General features: G+C 41.3%; 1 protein-coding gene across 4 annotated transcripts in view; it reads left to right on the forward strand.

Moving 5' to 3' along the window:
• Positions 1-20,793, forward strand: part of sox6 (SRY-box transcription factor 6) — a 123,713-nt gene that overhangs the window by 79,120 nt on the left and 23,800 nt on the right. For 3 of the 4 annotated variants that reach the window (XM_061276677.1, XM_061276679.1, XM_061276680.1), the window contains 5 exons: positions 3,991-4,114; positions 7,363-7,442; positions 16,085-16,234; positions 17,846-18,026; positions 18,154-18,338. In XM_061276677.1, the coding sequence (XP_061132661.1) occupies positions 3,991-4,114; positions 7,363-7,442; positions 16,085-16,234; positions 17,846-18,026; positions 18,154-18,338 (720 nt within the window). The remainder of the gene's footprint in view (positions 1-3,990; positions 4,115-7,362; positions 7,443-16,084; positions 16,235-17,845; positions 18,027-18,153; positions 18,339-20,793) is intronic. The other variant, XM_061276678.1, reaches the window with a different exon arrangement.

The following is a 20,793-nucleotide window of genomic DNA, read 5'->3' on the forward strand; positions in this document are numbered from 1 at the left end:
AGATTGTGACAGTAAAAGCAACAGCCTCTCCCTGTTCTCATCACAGAAGCGAACCTGTGCATGGATCAGTGCATGGATGTTCAAGGGTGGGAGGGGGGTTTGGTAGTCCTAAGGCCCTGTGGGTGTTTTGAAGAGGCTTCCTCATCAGACAGTGAAGAATACAGGTGCTGACAGGAGGCCCAGGCCACTGTTGTAATGCCAAGTGCATCTGTTTTTGCAGTCTGTGTTTGGGAGATGCTTGCTTGGCTGTTGTAGTTCACAATAGCTAAAAGGCAGCGGTACCTAACCCACCTCACAGTTTAAGTTAAGTTATGGTCAAAAATAGAGATTTTCTGGTCATGTTATTTTTTTCTTATTTTTGTACCCAAGTCTGTGTCTCAGTCACATCCATTCGTCCATTCGTCCGTCCGTCCGTCCATCCATCTGTTCATCCATCCATCCATCTATTCATCCATCTATTCATCCATCTATTCATCCATCTATTCATCCATCCATCCATCCATCCATCCATCCACCCATCCATCCATCCATCCATCCATCCATCCATCCATCCATCCATCCATCCATCCATCCATGCATCCATCCATCCACCACCGAGCGGCCGAGTCACATTCATACATATGACAAAAGTTTACAGAAAGAATCTAAAAATAAATGACAATGAATAAATCTGACCTTTTCCACACGATGTGGAAGCGCTGATAGCTCACATTAGGCCAACTCTTTGATTTGATAGCACCAGCTTGTGAGTTTTTGAGTTATGAGCTGTTTCTTAATGGAATTGTAGCTTAGTGTTGCAAAAAAAAATTTTAATTACCAGCAAGCTTCATACAAGCTGCTGCAAAAACCAAACAGGTGCTTTTGAAGGCTGCAATGTATTAATGACATTTCCATTCATTTCAAAAGGGAAAATGGGACTGAGTCACAAAAAAGTGTTCAGTAGAAATCAACCCACATGAATAAACTGCTCTTACATTTGGCAGAAACAGGTGACACAAAACAAGACAAATTGTGGAAAGTTGTGACTGGAGCAATCAAAAAGATAATAATTCATCTTATATTCTTAACAAGCTGACTAACAACTGCAGAAGGTTTCAATATGGTTTCCCTTGCTTTACAACTGCAAGTGGGCTCTATTTATCAAACACTCAATAGACTCTCCCCTCAAAGCCAAACAGCTTGCGCGCTGGTCCGCTACAGACTTCATCGGGTCATCTGAATTGATGATCTATGTTGCGAAGAGGCGAAAACCTCTGCTGGAGCGCGGCCTGGCAGAGAGCAGGGCCTCAGCCAAGTCTGTCTGACTGATCACTACAGATGCTCCTCTTCAAGTATTCCGAGTCAGATCCTTAGTGCCAGGTCTTGAGGGACAAACAATAGCACCTGTTCCTTATATGATTGCCCACTCACGGTTCTTTAATGAAGCCTGAAGGCAGATGGTGTGAAATTACATTATCCAGTTGTTAGCCATGCTGTGACAAAGAAGCGCTGGCAGCATAATGTATTTACAGTACATACACGGAATATAGTATCTATATCTACGATCTCAATACTGAGGTGGAAAATGCAATTAGATTATTTTTTAAATTATTTAACTCTACCCTACATAGACACACTTGAGATTTTTTTGCACGTCAAACTGTGCTTCTCCTGTCTTGTTGCCTACTTTAAATACACTCGGCATTAGAGTATGCTTGAAACATCCCTGCAACATGCGAGCAGTTAATTGACAGCCCAACTAAGCTCCACTATTTGTTCCCACCTTGAAGCACCACACAATTTGATACGCCTCGCTCTGACATTAGTTGCTGCTTATTAAACTTTAATGCTTGAAGCTCATTACTGCAAATCACATCCATTCAAACTCGCTGCGTTTATTTCTCAACCAGTGCATATTTATACTCAGTTTTGGCTGAATAAATCCAATAAATGTTGCGGCCTATTTTAAAAGCTAAAGGTAATAAAAGTTGATATACTAAAATAAATTATATCATTTATAGTTAACGTTGTGGGGGGTGGGTGTCGGGTTTTCCCATTAATGTTTCTATCTGCAATTAAGTTGTATCAAATTATTCTAAGCGTTATAGAAATGTAAAGTTCTAAGGCCTAATTTTTCTTTTTTTGTTTGCATCTGTTATTGTAAGTATTTTCAGATTGTGTGTGTGATTCCATTCAAAATAGAATCAATTACAAATGTGTGAAAGAAAAGCAATAATGAATTTATCTAAATTTGTCTAAATTGTCTAAATTGTAAATTTCGATTTCATTTTGTAGTTAATTTTAAACGTGGGTACAAAGATCTAGACATACAATGATCTAAATTTAATCGAGAGAAAACTGAGACAGTAAATAGAAACAGAAAATTATTTCTACATGCATCTGCAGTACCAGTATAGTCACAGTCATCTTCAGGAGGAGAGCCCATCTGGTTTTACTGTCCAAATAGCCACACACAGAAAAGCTGTGTACCGTCGCTTGACTCATGTTATGTTCTGACATTAATGATTGTGTTTTTCCATATGTTCCATACAAGTGAAGCCAAGATCCATTGCTCAACCTTTCAGCTCGAAAACACAGAGTAGCGAATCCCTCTACAGCAATTATTTGTCACCGTCTGCCTGACATTTCGTTTTTACTTTGTAGAATCACAGTAATTGCTGTTATGTACAATATATTTCTCTATTTCATTAAAAGATCGTCTGGACTCTTTTCCCCATTTGTTTAGTTTTTGGTGTAGCTTGGCACCCCTGGTTGAATCAATGGGCTTTTTTTCCCCCTATGTTGCAAGTGTGAGAGAAAGTGGGCACATTACTCTGTCAGGCATCTAGAAGCTGAAAAAGTGAGACTCTTACCAGGCTGATTTCATGCCCCAATGCAGGGACAGTAATTGCACCCAGTCCCGTTTTTATTGCAGGTTGATTTTAAAGAGGGTTGAATTGTGAAACATTCTGTATAGTGTTTATTTTAGGAGATGACCTTTATTAACCTATTTCCCCGGTAGGTTACCCTGGGGCGGCCTTGCTCGATGTTAGATTAACCCTCACATGCTCATGGTAGCTGTGCTGTTTCCCGTCAAAGAGCATCATGAAGCGGGGAGTGACAGTAAGATTGGACTTTGCCACATGTGTGCAACCCCCCCGCACAGCACGTCGGAGACATAAGCTGCTCACCCACCCTTGACACAAGTGGGGAGTTTGTTTTGATATTCCCTTTAGGACAAGGAAGTCAGCAATTGAGTGGCTGATGAAGTTTTAATGTGAGAGTGCAACAAACAGGCACAAAATGGCAGTCCTATGTTGTTGCAGAAAAATGTCTGTACCTTGAGTTATATTTTTCTAGATACAAGCTATTCTATTTAATTATATTAGCACTGTGTGTTTTTTAGAAAATACAGTACTGTCGAGTACATTTTTTTCGCAGAAATTTCCGTTGCTTTGGGAGAAGGTTCCAATAGACTCATGACATTTCCATTCATTTCAATGGGAAAAGATATGAGTGTTTGAGGTTACGAGCTTGGTCACAGAACAAATACAATTTTTGTCTCAAGGCACTGCTGTATTGTCATTCTTTTTTTTTTTTTTTTCCAGCAACAGACATGATGTGAGGTGTGTAGTGGGTTGAACAATCCTCCTCCTGCCGAATATCTGTTGTAACAGTCAGGAGTTAGTGGAAGCATTTACCGTACTCCTCTGCAGAAGTCATAAAGACCCTTTCAGTCATGCTGTGACTTCCACTTGCTGGCGCTGGAACAATAAGTGCCGTCTTTGATGTCTTCAAGCGAAACAGTGGTTTGGAGTACGAGCAGGTGTAGATTTGCCAGGTTTTGTGAGAGGACACGAGAGTCTGCCATTGCCATAGAGCCCCCTGTCAGCATGTGTTAGGGAGACCTGTGATCTGAATTCCCCCTCCCCACCCTGAGCGTAATCTGCGTTTCTGTGTACCATGCCTTCGCTTAGGCCTCTCTCTGATCTCCGCTCTCTATCTGTTCAGCAGGTCCAGGGTCACATGCCTCCGCTCATGATCCCCATTTTTCCACACGACCAACGCACTCTGGCAGCAGCCGCCGCCGCCCAGCAAGGCTTTCTCTTCCCTCCGGGAATGTCTTATAAGCCAGGTATGCTTTGCAACTTAAGTCATTCATCCCCTCCTGTGATTTCGCTACACATGTACGTTCTTCCTCTGATATCGTCAAGTTTTAATACTGCTTTTGAGTGAGTAAAAAAAGAGAGTTAGGTTCAGAGGATATTGTCGTCTATGTGGAATAGCAGATATGGTCACAGACAGAGCCAGCCAGCTGCGCCTGATGAGTTTTCCAATGAGATATAAATAAGAACCATTTTACCGTTGCATGAGACTACTGTATTTTTGTAATAAAATGTTATACGACAACGATACATCAATATGATGTAGGAAACAGGTTTGACAAATACAGCTACTAAAAAGGTTAATTACCTTTAGAATTAAAAAGGGACAAACAATCACCAAACTCTCATTTGACTTGGTGAAAATGAAATACGCATGATCCTCATTATAAATATGTATTTTTATATTTTTTCTTCCAACCTGAATCCTTTTAACCACAAATTAGACTGTGTATGAATGTTATGTGAACAACGGAGTATAAAAGTCAGCATAGTCTTGATAAAAATGTGATAGCCAGAACAAAGCGAGCCTGTGTGTCTTGACATGAAAGATGACTGAAATCAGCAAAGGGAAACCCAAGGAAGTCAGCAGCTTTGCTGCAGCAGTACATTAAAAAGGTGTGGAAGTGCAGTTAATGAATTAACTATAAAACCGCAAGAAGAAATGTCAGCTATTTTGGAACTATGGAGCCATGACAGCCTAAACAAAGCGCCTGAGGGCGGGAGTCTCGTACCACTGTGCTTTTTGCAATAGGTTTGACATCAAAAATGTTTTAGTTCAAATAACCGAAGCTATTAGGGAATCATGGTCAGAGGTCGCCGTCTATATGCTTGCTGCATAATTCATGAGTTGATGAAGAAATAGCTGGGGGTTCTGGAAACGACTGTTACAGGAGGGCTATTTCAAAACATCTATTATTTCTCCAAGTCCAATACAATACACACAATGTAGCCGGGGAGCACAATGTTATCACCCCCACCTGCGGCGCACGCAGGATGCTGCCACGTTGTTTTTCCTATACGGAAATGGCCGAGCATTTACTTCCAAGACTACATACGGCACACTAATCTGATGTTATCATTATGAGACAGCTCCCAGGGACCACTGATTATGACCCCAACCCTGTTGTGCTCACATGGCAACAAAGTCACTCAGGCACCATGGTGCTAAGTCATCACCCCATCCGCCGACTGTGCTCAATGGCCTGCTATTGTACGGTAGACAAGCACAACCTTTCAAGCAGCAGCTCATCTTTTAAACAAATAGGTCTTTCCACTCCATCTACACTGTTTACCAAGATATCAAAAGCATTCAGGCCTATATACCACTCCCATGTTACTTGATGGCACCACACAGTTCTTTTCCCCCTCACAACACATTGGCGCAGAAATAAAACAAAAGTCACATTACAACAAAGTTCTGAGAGGTAATTTGCTAAAGAAAAATCTTAATTTAGTTGAATTCTTCCTATCCACAATTGGCATTTGAGGTGCCTTTCCAAATATCTTAAAGTTTAAAAACGTGAAATCATCTAGTGTAACTGAAATTGCAATGTTGTAGCTGATAATTACAACAAAATTTACTAGCTGAACAAATGCTAATTATCTGCAACTCATTTGGAACTGTCTGTAATAAGAAATCCCATATACATGAATGGTAAAAGTGAGATGTTGCAGATGTTTGTAAATGTCCACATTTTTTATCACAATGTATCATATCATATCAACAATGTTAATGCCAGATAGTCAAACTTGCAACATGTCCCAACCACTAGGTCACCGTGCCATTCAGTGACTTTTCTATCCAATGACATGTTGCAGTGAGCAGGTCAACAGGGGACAAGCCATAGTTAAAACTGGTTTAAAACATAATACCGCCTTCACCAATGACACTGACCTGGCACGATGCCCGTTGTGCTGAAGCCAAGTGGCTATATGCTGAATACAGCCAAGACCCACATCACCCCTCCCCAACACTCATTTAGGACATGACTCTCCCCAGGTTTCACATGACATCTAAAGACACCCAGCCATTTATTATTCCCAAATAGTATCTACGTCACAGGCAGCACGGAGAGACAAGAGGGAAAGCGATACCGAAATGAAGGCGGCGTTGAAATAACCACAGCGCAAGCCCGCACATCCACGCCAGCACTATTTGAAACCACTACTGCCGTGTGATTTTATTTGCTCCTAAATGGGGATTGAATTTTCATGTCCCGCATCACATTGTGCTGTGCTGTACAAGATTGCAAAGTGAGGCAAGCGGGCGAGGGTAAAGTGAAAGAGAAGGTACATACATTTACCTTGTCTGTGGCCTAATGGCTCCATATGTTTGTGAGGAGAAGCGACATGAAGAAGTGGCCAACTCCCAAGACTCCCCCTCCCCACTCGCACAGACGTGTGTTTCCAACCATCCAGCCAGCTACAAACCTTGTGTTGCTGCTGCCTTTTGCCTATTGAAGATGTCTTAAATTCACCTCAATGCAACACATACACAGATGCCCTATTCAGAAATTTCTTGAATGAAAATCCCAGCTCTTCAAAATATTATTAGACTAATCAAAAAGGTGTTGTTGAAAACTGCAATGTTAATTCTGCAGCGTGAAATTTAGCTTTTAAATGTTCAGTCTGTAAACTGCAGTGAATATCAGTCATAAGGGAGTCTTTTGAAGACTGACGTTAATAAACGGGCCGTTGGCAGTCTGATGACAATCCCCAATAGCAGTGATGTATGAAATGAAAATGTGCAGCCTTGTTTTAATCTTGTTATTTTGCCAGCACTCTTGTTCTAACCAGTTAATAAACACACACACAGACACGTTTTCAATCTGCTCCCCCGTCAGAAACAATATTTTGCTGAACAATAGCCTGTCAAGCCTAATGCCTGAGAGGGCACGCTGAGCCTATTGCATAACTGCTAATTGAATATCCGAGGAGCTCTCTAATTGTGCTTCTGAATGTAGCAAGCACACACAAGCATTGAAATGTTCCTCAGAAAAGCGCGAATGGCACGTGACGTTCCCAAATAATCCCGCTCCAGTCAAACCAGTTTAACCATTTGTTAATGCAGATGTTTGGGCTTGAAGCTGAGGGATTGTTACAGCGTGCTACGTTAAATGCACTGCAGGACCCGGGATCCGTGTTGGCACTTGTCTGCACGCTGCGGGCCGCCAGCTCATTGTCTCAACCTGTATACATTGTTGTCTCTCCCTGACAGGTGATAACTACCCCGTGCAGTTCATTCCCTCCACAATGGCAGCTGCGGCAGCATCAGGACTCAGCCCTCTCCAGCTGCAGGTATGTAGACTTCTTTGACAAAGAATGCTAGGGACACCCGCCAAGCCTTAGGCAGAAAGGAAGGCTAAGCAGCTGTACACTAAGTAATGAGCTGCACACTAAATAATCCCGGAGCACCACCTCCCAACCCCCCCACACACATGCTCATCATATTACATATGTAATTCATCCGGTTTTATAGAGGCTTTATCCTCTCTGGCCTTCCCACACAGAGGAGGCATGAAGATAATAGTTATCTGAGGGAACGAGAATCACTTTGCTTGCTTTAATGGCCCACCAGTAAATGTATCAGAGGGCAATCGACAGTGTGTGCAGAGATTCTTTCTTATTGCTTTTTATCTTGTAAACCCACTGACATAGTTCTTTTATCAGCTTCCCTTATCTGTTTGAGGGAAACAAAAGAAGATAGGAGCAAAAATGTGTGCAGTCATATCAGTTTCTGTGTGTAAAGAAAATGTTGGGGAAGGCTCCACACCCTATGGACTGCTTGAGGATGTTTCTCACACAATATTTAAAAAAGAAAAAACAAGATGGACTTGGGTCAGGGCCTAACCTGAGGCCAAAATGTTTCATGTAGATGATGATCTAGGTTTTTTCCTTTACATTCAATGACAACTGTGTGAGAGCTCCTCACACCATGAGCTTTGATTCCTGTGACGATACACTTGGACGTTTTCAAACAAAAGAGTCTCTTCAATAATACAATGGCACCTTGAGATACGAGTGACCCAACTTACGATTTTTCAAGTGACACCCGTTCACTTTCAGTTTAATATTTTATAAAGCAATCTAATATTCAACTAAACATACAAGAGGGAAAATACCTTTTTTTTTTAAACAACCATTTAGCTTAATGCTAATGGGAAACATAGGCAATGACTAACCAGTAGCATATTCTTTATCCTCTGCGAAGGTGTAATTTTACAACCGAAGCGTTGTGATGACTCCTCTTTCTCCATGTATATCATTGTGTCTGTATTGTAAAATAAGATATTCCTTTATTTGTCCAACAGGGAAATTATACTTCTTCCAGGTGGTAAATGCCCACATACCAAAATGAGAACAATATGCAGAAGTATTAGTTTGATGGTCATTAATGTCATTAATGTAAATGTTACGGAGTGCAATTGTTTCATTCAGAACACTTTACAGTTTTTGAGGCAGTATGGAATAGATTAATGGCATTGCATTTCATTTCATTTGAAATGTATTGTGTTTAAGAAATGGATCAGACTTATAGCTCAAGTTATTACAGTACTTTGATATTTTCTCACAAATGTCAACATGACAATAATTTTGTTATTTGTGTTATGGAAGGTGTTAAACTAGACACTGGCAGGTCCAGTCATCATGGTAAAAAGTTGTGTGAAGATGTTTTTTATGATGCTCAACAGTGTGAGAGATGTATATTAAACAAGAGAAATGAAGACAGTGGGGGCAGGACTCTTTGCACGTTGATATATGTGGCGTTTGTCCTTCGAAGGCAACCACTATCAGTGTTAACGAACCTTGGCAAGTTCTAGCAGTGCTTGCAGCTGACTCTGAAGAGGCCAGTGTCATTATGCACCCATGAGAAGCGCTAGCAGAGCTATGGAAGGTGTTCACCATGCTTTGCATGTGTTTGAAGGGCCCAGGTGGATAAGTATCTTCAATGTATGTATAGAAATTGTTTGGTTTTATACATGGATTATATCGGCTCAATAGAAAGGTGGTTCAAAGAGACATGCTCTTTATCTATTTATAGTGTTGTGAGGTCAAATGAGACAGTCATATATCTGAAGGTTAGGGTGAAGAGGGGAGACAGGTCTCGAGTCATTAATTGTGACTATGTATCTAACCCTGGGAATGGGCTAAAGCAGCGCTTCCACGACCATGACTTGGGTGACCTTTAGCGAACATAGTCAACAAAAAAAAGTACATTTCCCATTAATTGAAGTCTGTCATATATTCCGCATGCTTTCTGCTATTTACACTGCACTGAGACTCCCCTTAAAACAGCAAGGCAAATCAAACATGCCCTTTTCGACTCAGCCGGGATTAACAAACCATGTGACTTCCACGGCTTCTTCTAGGAAAGCACAACGGAATAAGTATGATTAAAACTTGCCATAACAGCCACTATTATTTCTTCAGAATGAAAAAGTACAGACTTACACTCTGTGCCGAAGAAAAATTGAGTACAATACCAAGATGGCTACAGTGGGGCCTTGAGATGAAAGACTCGACTTCCAACCCATTGTTTGGTAAATTTTAGTTTTAACATGGGAGCAAATAATTTAGCTACGTATGAGTGCTGTCTGGTGGCAGATTTCAAGCTGTTTATTGCCTCCTCCGGTTGAAGTTTACTGTCAAATTAAACATTAGAAATAAGCAATTTTAATATTCTAACCACATATCTTAATGCTAATATATGATTAGAAAAGCAATAGACAAGCTGACGAAAGGGGGTGTTACTGTATACCACTTTAAGAAACAGATAGTTGAACACAAACGATACAGCAACATATTTAGACCGACAATATCCTTATTTAAAAACTTTTTTTTCGAGCCTGCTATTGTTTAATGTCATTTCCATTCTTTACCACTGGAAAGAAATCATTTAAGATGCAAATGTTTTGATCCAAACTCAAATCTCAAAGCAGTACAGCAAAAAGGTTTCCTCCCCCCTCCCTCTCCTCCCAATCAAACATTCATCTCATCTGTATAGCAAAGTGTTATGTTCACCAATTTACTCTGGTCAAATTATTCGATATATGAACCGTTTAAAAAAACAATCTTATTGGATGAATTAATTCCCTCAATGCCGCTGAGGCAATGGGATCCAGTCAGGGAGGCAGGCCGCGCTGTCAGTCATAATGTTGCACATGTAAACCCTTCGCATTCTCCTCTGTCATAACATTGTGGAATCTGGCCCTCGCACAGAAGAAACCCCAACAAGGTAACAAAGCCTCGGAGCTGATGGATGTAAATGAATCCTGCCGGATGTGTTTGACTGCCGGAGACTGTAATTTGCTTGTCAATACAGGGTGGTAGCGTCACTGTGTTGGCTGGCTGTCCGCAAGTGGCTTGTCAGCACACACGGCTGTACCACAGGGCAATTTCACTCAATGTGTTCTTGACAGATTGGCTCTCGTCCTCAACTCACAGGAGAGGAGGCGGGTAAACTATCCCAGCGCGACGTGCCCCTCTTCATTAGTGCCCACACAGTGCGGCAATGAGGCCGGGATCAGCAGGAAACAATGGCTGCATCTCCGCCTGTCCTTGCCTGATTGGAAGTGGCACCTTTCACCTTACAGAGGAAATTGTGCTTAGATTGTGCCACAATGTGTCCCGACATCCACTATTTTCAGCTGAGAGGCGAAACAAGAGGGGAATTTTCTTAATTCTACAAAAGATCTATCTATTTGAGACATGGATTAAAATGTGGCTTGTACAGGGCATGGATAGACAAAGGCAATAAAAACTCCATGCACACTTCCTCTACTTTAAAACTGTGAATCACTATAATTATTGAGGATGCCTCAGTTGCATATTTTGAGTATCTGCTGATACAGTGTCCCGATTCCATACCTCGGCCTTGCACTAAGCGAAAAGAAATAGCATTAAAATTGCCACAATTGACCTTATATGTTGTTTTCAAAGTATCCCAGCAAAATATTTTTATATGGCTATACCTCTAGTGCAGCAATAGTTCCAACTAGGGCTGAACAATTAATCAAATTAAAATGGCCCAAAAAAAACCGGATTCAATTTGTCTGTCGGTAGGCTTATTCTTCCAGCATATGTATACATCATTTATTTATCTAGTGTCAAGTTCAGTGCTTGAGTGGACCCCACATCTTTACATATTGTTCCATGATCTGATTTATGATGTACTGACTTATGTTTATGCCAAAGCTTTTTGATTGAAGTTTGTTTTTAGTAAGTAAACAATTCTAATTGTAGTAGATTAAAAAAAAAATCACTCTTTCATATTAATTTACGGTTCATTTGCCTTAATTTTTCCATAAGCGTAGCTTTTAAGACCAATACCTTTATGCATAAAGAAATCGGATCTTACTTAAACTCAAACTATACAGATTTGTCTATTTGTCAGTCAACTCCTCCGAGACACAATTTCTTCTTTACATTAATTTTGCATTTTGGTGCATCCAGGCTGCTGGTAAAAATTAACACAGCCTTCCAAAAATGTAAGAGATGAAAAGCAGCCCACACGAGTAGACCTGTTCTCACATAGACAGAGTACATCTTAAAGGGGTCCTTATTACTTTTGATGACTCACGTGATAAGTAACAGTGTACCACAGTCCGGGGACAAACATGAAGAAAGTGGGAGTGAAGAAAGACCGCACATTGTCTTTTGTTTGGTTGTAAATGCATGAGTAGTGCAGATGTGAAGAAACAGATTCCATCATTAACAAGTGAGAATCTTTTGACTTTGAAAGAGAGAGGAGGGCAGGACACAGAGATGTGACATACTGTAGCGAGCAGCTGTTTGCCTGTTTATGAGCAGAGGAGGCCAGTCTTTGAAGGTAACCCCGAGCAGTGCGGCAATGCTAGCTGCGTATGGAAAGCTGACTAATAGGGTGGCTAGGTGAGCAGCTGGATGGAGGCTGTGGTGAACAGAGGGACAGATGGACAGATAGAGTGCATAATGTTGTGAGCAGCAGAGAATGCATGGGAAGGCTGACTCTGGGGCCTCCAGCCCTGGAGAGATTGGCATACACCCTCTTTCAAGGGTTGTGGTTGTGTGCGTATTGAGAGCAAAAAAAATTGAAAGAGGAAGACTTCAAATATACCGTGGTGCCTTGAAATGTACTGCTTTTTCAATATGAAAGCTTTAGTTTGGCTGATTTTTCTGCTTTGGCTTGCGGGCACAAACTTGCTGAGGTTGAGTTCACTGGGAGATTTGCAAGAATCCACAGGAGAAATACAAGAAAAGCAATAGAGACGATTCTTCTTCATTTGTATTATATTATACTGCCCCTAAAGGCCAGAGTGGGCACACCAGAAGGAGTAGCAAAAATAATTAAAGTGCAGCATTAAATCACTATTAACAGGCTATCATTGTTTGCAATTGATCAAATTATGTTATTACTCAATATTTTTATGAAGAAAAATCAAGACTGCTATTTTCCTTAATAAAAAAACAAACTTTTTAAAGAGGGTGGCTAGGTCAGATTTAGTCATTGAATAAACTAAACTCTTCTCTCAAAGCACCAGTGTATACTGTAGAAGAACTAGTAATGGTGAATGCAAGCAAGATAAAGGGGTCGGGAGAGGAGCAGGTTGGATGCCAGCAGATGAGACAGATGTTGGGCCAGACTGGAAAGCATCGGCACAGTGCACCAGGATGCCTTCTTCCACTCTTGACATCTGGGCCTATCCTGGGTCAGTCTGCCTGCTTGCCCTGGGCAATGAGCCTCAACAAGCCTTGTGGCAAACAGGGCTGGCGCTGTTCTGCCTTTTAAATGGTGAGGTGCACTGAAGCACAGTTAATGCCCTCATATCCAGCCCAGCGCTTAACGTGCAGGCCAGGCAGAGGTGAATGAGACACTCACACATACATACAAACACACACAAAGCGGTAGTGTGTAATTATGATCGGGTGGTGAGCGCTGGATAATACTCATGGCGTATCAAATGCCGTGGAAGTTAATCGGTATGAGCAATTGTTATGGTTTCAAGGCAAAGTGTTTGTGTTTTACTTTCACGGTGTAACAGGACACAGTGGTAAATGTGAAACGTAGCATCATTGCTGGCAGCGGCAAGTCTGACAAATATCTGCCACTGTGTTTTCCAACACATTATTGCTACACTGAGCCACAGCCTTTCTTGAAGCAAAACAACTGGCTCATCTGTTTTTCCACAGAACATTTTTTTTTCTTGGCGTATGGCGAGAAAGTATAACAGTAGTATGGTGGAGTACAGAGATTTGTATAAAATTGAGTGGTTATTCATTTTGACATTTGCCTAAATAAACAAGACTTCATGTTTTAATTACCATCATCTATTGAACATTAGTTTTGTCCAACATCATCAGCAAAGAGTGTAATTTAAGTTTAATGTCATAGGCACCAAAGAAAAGTGCACATCCTATTTAACCTCTGGTGCAACTCCAGGGCTTGTTTTTAATTAGCACAGGCTAACAGGCTGACCTTGTGCATGTCACACTCACTCTAAATCCATGCTCGTTCAGATCGGTTCCGCTCGATCAGAGAGGGAATACAAAGATTGGAAGGAGGACCTTACTTTTCATTTCTGAGTTTCCCTGTGAGAAACATTGAAGATTTTAAAACAATCGACAGGACTAAGCACTGTCGATGAAGACAAACCCCTAAAAGTCACTCCTTTTTTTAAGGTGAGTTGTGAAATTTGCCCTCCATAAAATACAATATGTAAACAATATTTTTTTTTAATAACAATACACTCATTGCTGCTCATACGTTCCCTGTGGGAATAAAGCAAAGGCAACTGTAAGGTTCAGAGATTCACTCAGATTTTCACCTTGTCCTCAGATCACCCGAGTAAGTTGGCTCAATGGGTTCAACATGACCCTCACTCTCTTGATTTTTCTTCCCCCTTCTTTTATCCACGACTGGCATGACCATATGAAGAAAGAGCTATTATATTTAATTGGGGGGGGGTTGGTGGATGTCTTTTGCTTAGGTAGAACAGCCTTGGCACGGATGCTTCATTTCCCATCCATCAGTATCACACCGACCATAACATTGTCCTTCATGGCCCTCAGTAATAATTGTCATTCATCAAACTGTAATGCTAAAAAAAAGAAGAAAAAAAACTCAACATTGGTACCAATTATGTCCTTGAGCAGTGAATGGTAGGCCAACACACCATTCTCTGGTCTTGCTTCTATTTTTTGTTCTCTCGTTCTTGGGAGCTGGACTGTTCCTGGTTAAGAGGGTAAGCACTGCTTATCACCCCGAGGCACTGACCTGCAAATCAGCGCTGACAACGTCTCTCCCGACAGTGTCTAATTTGTGGCAACGTCTAATTATGCTCTTTTTCCGGGACAATAATGTTCCTCCCGCTCAAGGTCAAGGGCAGCCTATGGACAGGTCTGTTGGCAAACATCTGTCCAACAGACTTCACTTCAGACTTCTGTGTCTTTTGTAGCCTAAAGGGAGTGAATGGGACCCCAACGTTGATAGCAGTCATCTTTTTATGGAGCATTTTTGGCATTATCTAGTCCAGAGAGAAGAACCAGAGGTCTGATTGTAAAAGAAGAGAGGGGGTGACTGCTATCGTTTCTGGGAAGACAATCACTTTGTCATTTCCGCCTGTCAAGTACTGTTGTTATCCCCACAACCCCTGAAGAAGTGACCATTTGTACTGACGCCCATATGGTGCAGATAACAGTTCTTACAGGCGCATGCGTGTGCTTTAATATCTGTCTGTAGATACGTGCAAGGACATAAAGCCAAGCACTTGGTCTGGCTTTGGTGTCTATCTCTTGGGCTCTATCTATGCAGTGAACGTGAGCCTAGCAAGATCAGGTTACTTTTTTTTTCATTCACACAAATGCAGTCTGTATGTGGCAAGAGGAACAGAGAAATCAGGAAATGACACACAAGCTACTGATTGCCCCGAAGTCGAGAAATTGGATTCCCCCCAGAAAGCGTCTGCGGACTAACAAAACATAAGACTAACAAAACATAAGACTTTCCTTGTCTCAGGATGGTGGATGATGTCGAAGTTAAAGGGTGCATTGTGTCTCGAGGAGGAAAGGTTGGAAGGCTACATCGAGCAGTGCTGTTTCTTATTAGTCCCATTTGCCAGACCTTTCACAATTTACCGTAGAACACTAAAGCTAACTTCAACACTTAATGGATCGAAAGTAGACACACTCCTAAGCTATTTATGTCTGCTTTAAAAACACAAGTACAAACAAAATATTGTATTATGCAATGATATTAAACTCATTATCCCCCCAAAATATTTAAGCACGCAACGGTATAAGCAGGGGTGGGAATATAAAATTATGCTTAAGACTTCAAAATAGGATGAAGAGTTCTTAAGTCTTTGGCCGATCACTTGAACCGCCCTCTTGTGTGGCAATGTCACTGGGATGTATAACTGACAGGACGCCAAGGAAAATAAAATCTGTGTTTTTTCATGCAGGTTTCTAAGCCTTCATAATGCTTGTGTTTAACTTAATCTACGATTACAATTCCACGGCGTTTTAAGGGTTCTCGTATTGTTTAATGGGACTGTCTCACATGGTTGCGTGGTGTTGAATATCATGCCAAAAATGTAAATTGGAGGCTGTATATTTAGCTGATTTGGATCTATGAGAGATCTTTGCAAACACACTTGCATCACACAGAAAACTTTTTTGTGTGATAAGTGGAAAATAGGGGCTCCAACTATTCTGAACGCGAGCCATCTCTGTGCGGTTTTCAAGACTGCTCTCTCTCTCTGGGTTCCGCCTTTGAAACACAGTTAAGACCTTTGATGGAGCTTCTCTGCCAGCCTCATGGAAAGAGAGGAAAGACACTAAAGAGAGAAAGAGAGATGAGGGCAGACACAAGCCCGAGAGAGGAAAAGACAGAATATAAAACTTTTGAATGTTGGCTCAATCTGGATGTTAACATCTTGTGGCTTTCTCCGTCTCCTCTCCAGCAACTGTACGCTGCCCAACTTGCCAGCATGCAGGTCTCTCCTGGAGCCAAGATGCCTCCACTCCCGCAGCCCCTCAGTGCCAGTGGGCCTATTTCCCCCTCCTCTCTGAAGAACGACAAGAGTTCCGCCAGTCCTATCACTCAAATCAAGGTACAACCTTCGACGCTTTGAGTCCAGGCCTTGAGTAGTATTTGACCCAACTAGTTGTTTTCCTTATAAATTAGTAACTGTGCTGCTGTTAGAATGCTACAGTGGCCTCCGAGAACTCATCAATCTGTGGGGCTTCTCTGTTTAACTCCACCCACTACTAAACATTTTGTGGTGTCTAAAATGCTACCATGGGATTATGACACACTGGAAAAAAAGCTCACGACTAAGGAGTGATGTTTTTTCCCTTTTTATTTTTTTTGCCCTGTAAACAAATCAAAGGCTGGCTGTATTTTCTGCTGCTGTATGGCATGGTTCCACCAGACCTCCGTGGAGAGGAAAGGCCATATTCAGGACATCATCCCCACTCACCGCAGTAATCAGAAACACACGGCCACTTGGAGCGACTCAACTGAATAATATCACAATGGAGAAAGACCATAAATCATGTCTTGTCATAGGAGGACAGCTCTGAATGTTTGGCTCGTGTACACATAGCAACTGACTTTTGATCACATATGCTGCATCGTAAACACAACATCAGACATGCTCCACTTATTGTTGAAAGAAGACAAAAAGAAACTGCAGGCAGGACAATCATAAATAATAGTATAAGTGGGAATCAACTATATAGTGGTGACCTTCCATCTGTTACCACAGTGAAAAACGATCGCCTTTCGTTTTGTTTGTGTGCTTTCAGCTTCACTGCATGACAAACTGTTATTGGCACAGCAATAACAAGGCCTTGGGGCAGTCTATGTTTGAGCCATATGTTTGGACAAGGAGGCACTTGGGCTTTAAATAAGGCTGCCAACAGCAGCACGTCTTCATATACACTAAAATATTGCTTATTGATACATCCGGCCGTTGACTGTAGATCATGGCCAGCACATGTTCGGCATCATACGGTATTTAATGCAGTAGTGCAAATCGACTGCACTTTTTCCAGTGTGTTTGTGTGTTCATTCTAGAATTCCTTTGGGTGTTTTTACACCTTTTAAAGGCTCAATTTTTCACTCTGACACAGGTTTATGTACAGTATTGTACAGAATATTTGCTTAATTTCATGTCAGTAGTGAGCTGTAAAATGTAAGAAGGAGAATATTGCAAACGATTGCTGCCAGTCACTTTAAGCATGAAGCCTACGTCACCAAAAATTGTTACTCCTCCTCTTTCTACAGAACTATACAAATTAGGCATTTGCAAAATCACATTCTATATCAAAGTATATAATAGCAAGTATACACCAATGAGAAAACAAGCTAATTAAGTAGATAATGTGAGTCAACGTGATGAACAGCTGTCTTTGATCGCTGGCAGCGGCGGTATCTGGTCATTATTTATTCTTGCAACCAGAGTGCACAGCCAGAGAGGAGGGAGAACAGATGAAGATGTACAGACAGAGAGAATCTGCTTTAATTAGTGTGAACAAAGGCTCTGAGCAACTGTGAGGAAGATCACAGTGGCACCGCTCAGCAGAAGGGAGGGTGATGAAGACAGGAAAAGGATTAATCGAATTACAGTACAATGTCGAGCATACTACCAACAAGGATAAAAGTCCAAATTGTTCATATCTGTCCTCTCTCATGCTTATGTGTATCTCCGCTACTGTAGGAGGAAGGAACACAGCCGCTCAACCTTTCAGCACGGCCGAAAACAACAGACATGGTCAAGTCACCAACTTCTCCAACGCAAAATCTCTTCCCCGGCTGCAAAAGCAACCCAAACAGTTTCGCTAATAAGGGTGGTATCCCCAGCCCACTTGGAGTAGGCCTAGGCCGTGGCTCCTCATTAGGTAAGACCTCAAAAAAAAAGAAAAAGAAAAAGAAACAACACTTGTGTGAGGTTTTGAAGTATTACAGCCTCTAAAAATGGGCAACAGGCCTTGGGACACAACTGATTTACTTTGTGTGGATGTGCAGACATCCTGTCAAGTCTCAACTCTACGGCACTGTTCGGGGACCAGGACACGGTGATGAAGGCCATCCAGGAGGCTCGTAAAATGAGGGAGCAGATCCAGAGGGAACAGCTGCAACACCACCAGGGCATGGAAGCAAAGCTGTCCGCCCTCACCGCAGTTGGCCTCAACAACTGCAGAATTGACAAGGTAAGACCTCTCATTTAAAACACAACTAATTGTAAAATACAGCTTCATCAAATGGAACATCTTAATCATCAGTTAGGCATTTTATTGACAATTAGGTGATTTTATGATTTACAAGTGCCCAAGACTTTTCTAAGTTTTAACAGTTCTGGGCTAAAAAAAAAACATCGATTTGGATGCTAATTTTTGTTATAATAAATATGGACCAGAAAATGTGGTTGTTTTTGAGAGCTGATACAGATAAACAGAATGTCAATGTATTTCAACGGCCAATACTGATTTGATGTTTAGTAACTTGAGGTAGTCAAGGTACTACAGTGCAAGTAAGACCCAACCTAAAAAAACAACTGGTGTGCCAACCTGTCCTATTTTAATCGCCAATTCTGTCATTGTCTGCACTTACTGTGCTATTTCTGCTGTGTCTGTCACCTCACAACTTAGAGTGCAAAGTCTGAAGTGGCCCTCAACCCAAACAATGTGTTTGTGCCAAAAACAAACCTGACCAACATTGACACCTCATAAAACAATTATTTATTCATTCCATGTTGCTACACAATCTGTTTATATTGGCAGAAGAGACAAGGGTATGAGATGAGTATACGAGAACAACACCTGACTAAACTATATTCATGTTGTTATTCAGCAATGTCATGTTGCCAAATGATTCATAGTGGTGAGCAGGAGTTGTGAGTTTTGGGGAGTTACAAGCTGCCATTCGGCTGATCTTCTTTTTTTTGCTCGAGCAAAAACTTGAGAGTTGAGTGCTGTCTGGTGGTAGTGAACTGCAAAAAAGCAAATAGTGAGCAATATTTCTAAAGAGAGGCTTCAACCTGTTTAATGCTACTCCTAGTTGAAGTTTACTATCAAACTAAACATAAAACTAATATAATTACATGTGTATTTAAATATACCAAACAAAGGTACCTTAATAATAACAACATATAATGAAAAATATATTGTTTCATTCAGGTATCTTGTACCTTGATGCTTCTTTTTCTGAAGTAAAAGGAAAGCGGTGTTGGAAATAGACATGTAATCTTCAGAATAAATGGGACTCTATCCAGGGTGGACTTCATGATGTTTGGCAGTGTACACATGCACGCATTGAGAGTCTTTGCTGATGTTGGTGCGAAGGCCGTGACAGGCCATGCCAGTGCCCGGTGTGGCCTCACACCACTCTGAAGTCTTTGCCCACTTTAAGCATACACGCAGCCCTCTGTGTCCCTCGACACAGGCAGGGGCTGCTTTGTAGCGGGAGCGTACACTCCCTGGGATTCCCTTTAAAAATATCTTCAATCGATGAGTCAATCAAGGAGAGAGAAGGGAGGGGGGTGTCCTGCTCTCTTTAGCTTGATGCCATGGTGCCAGTTGGCTGTGAGGAGCAGGCAGGAACTGGGAGCGGTGCTCATTAATATTTCACCAACTAACACTTTTAACCAACAGCCTCAACTAGGTCAATGTATATGTAAAGAAGAGGCAATGAATAAGTATTTAGATTTTCCTCTCATTTGGGTTTTGGAGTGGATCACTTTCTCTTCAGGTGGCATTCAAGTATGCTTTTACTGAAAAGTGGGCAACATCACTGAAAGGGGACAGCAAAGGTGGCCAAAGTACTCAGCTCAGCGTACTAAAAGTATGGATTCAAAAAGGAAAGTACAGACTGATATACTATATTTATGTTTTCAAACACCATGCGACAAGAAAAAAAGGTGAAGCAAAAATGTGTCTTTGTTAGTGGGAATAATGAGTGGATTTTTTCTGAAATTTAATTGAAAATGATATATTATTAGTTATTATTGGAGGCTAGAATGGATTAATGGCACGTCCATTCATTATATGGTCGAAAGATCATTTTTAGATTTGACTGCTTTGAGTTACGAGCAAGGAACCAATTAAAGTCGTCTTACGGCACTGCTTTAAATGTTTGGTTAAAATGGATTTTCCTTGACACAGTGTATCACTGTTCTTCCCAAGACAAACAAAAACACATTACATAAGTGAGCAATTTATTTGGTTTCATTACATCACTCCTGTGTCTCTCAATGACATCTAACACCAGACTGCTTTGCCTTGGCGAGACAAATGGAGGTGGAAATAATGTCACCTCTTATTTTAGTGACACCGGCCCAATTAGAAAGCTTTGACATTAGAGGGGCACTTATCAAGACTGCTCACAGATTGAGGCCTTCACTGTCAACCTTTTGCTGCTCTAAAGAATAGTGATTCAGCCTTTTGCTGAAATGAGCCAGCAGTCTGGAAAGGTTTTAACCTTGGTAATCACACAATGTGTGCATTTCACCGGACTTACTTTAAATAGGATGTGCTATGTCCCAGTCTCTTGTTGGAATGTTTGTCATGGTGAGAGTGTCATGATCTGCTTTGTTGTTGTTTAGATTATTTTTAGCTTTGTTTCATGTTACGTCTTGTTTCCTTGTGTCCATGTCTTGTCTTGCTGGTG

This window comes from Syngnathus typhle, linkage group LG4 (genome assembly GCF_033458585.1).
Source record: "Syngnathus typhle isolate RoL2023-S1 ecotype Sweden linkage group LG4, RoL_Styp_1.0, whole genome shotgun sequence".
Lineage (NCBI taxonomy): Eukaryota > Metazoa > Chordata > Actinopteri > Syngnathiformes > Syngnathidae > Syngnathus > Syngnathus typhle.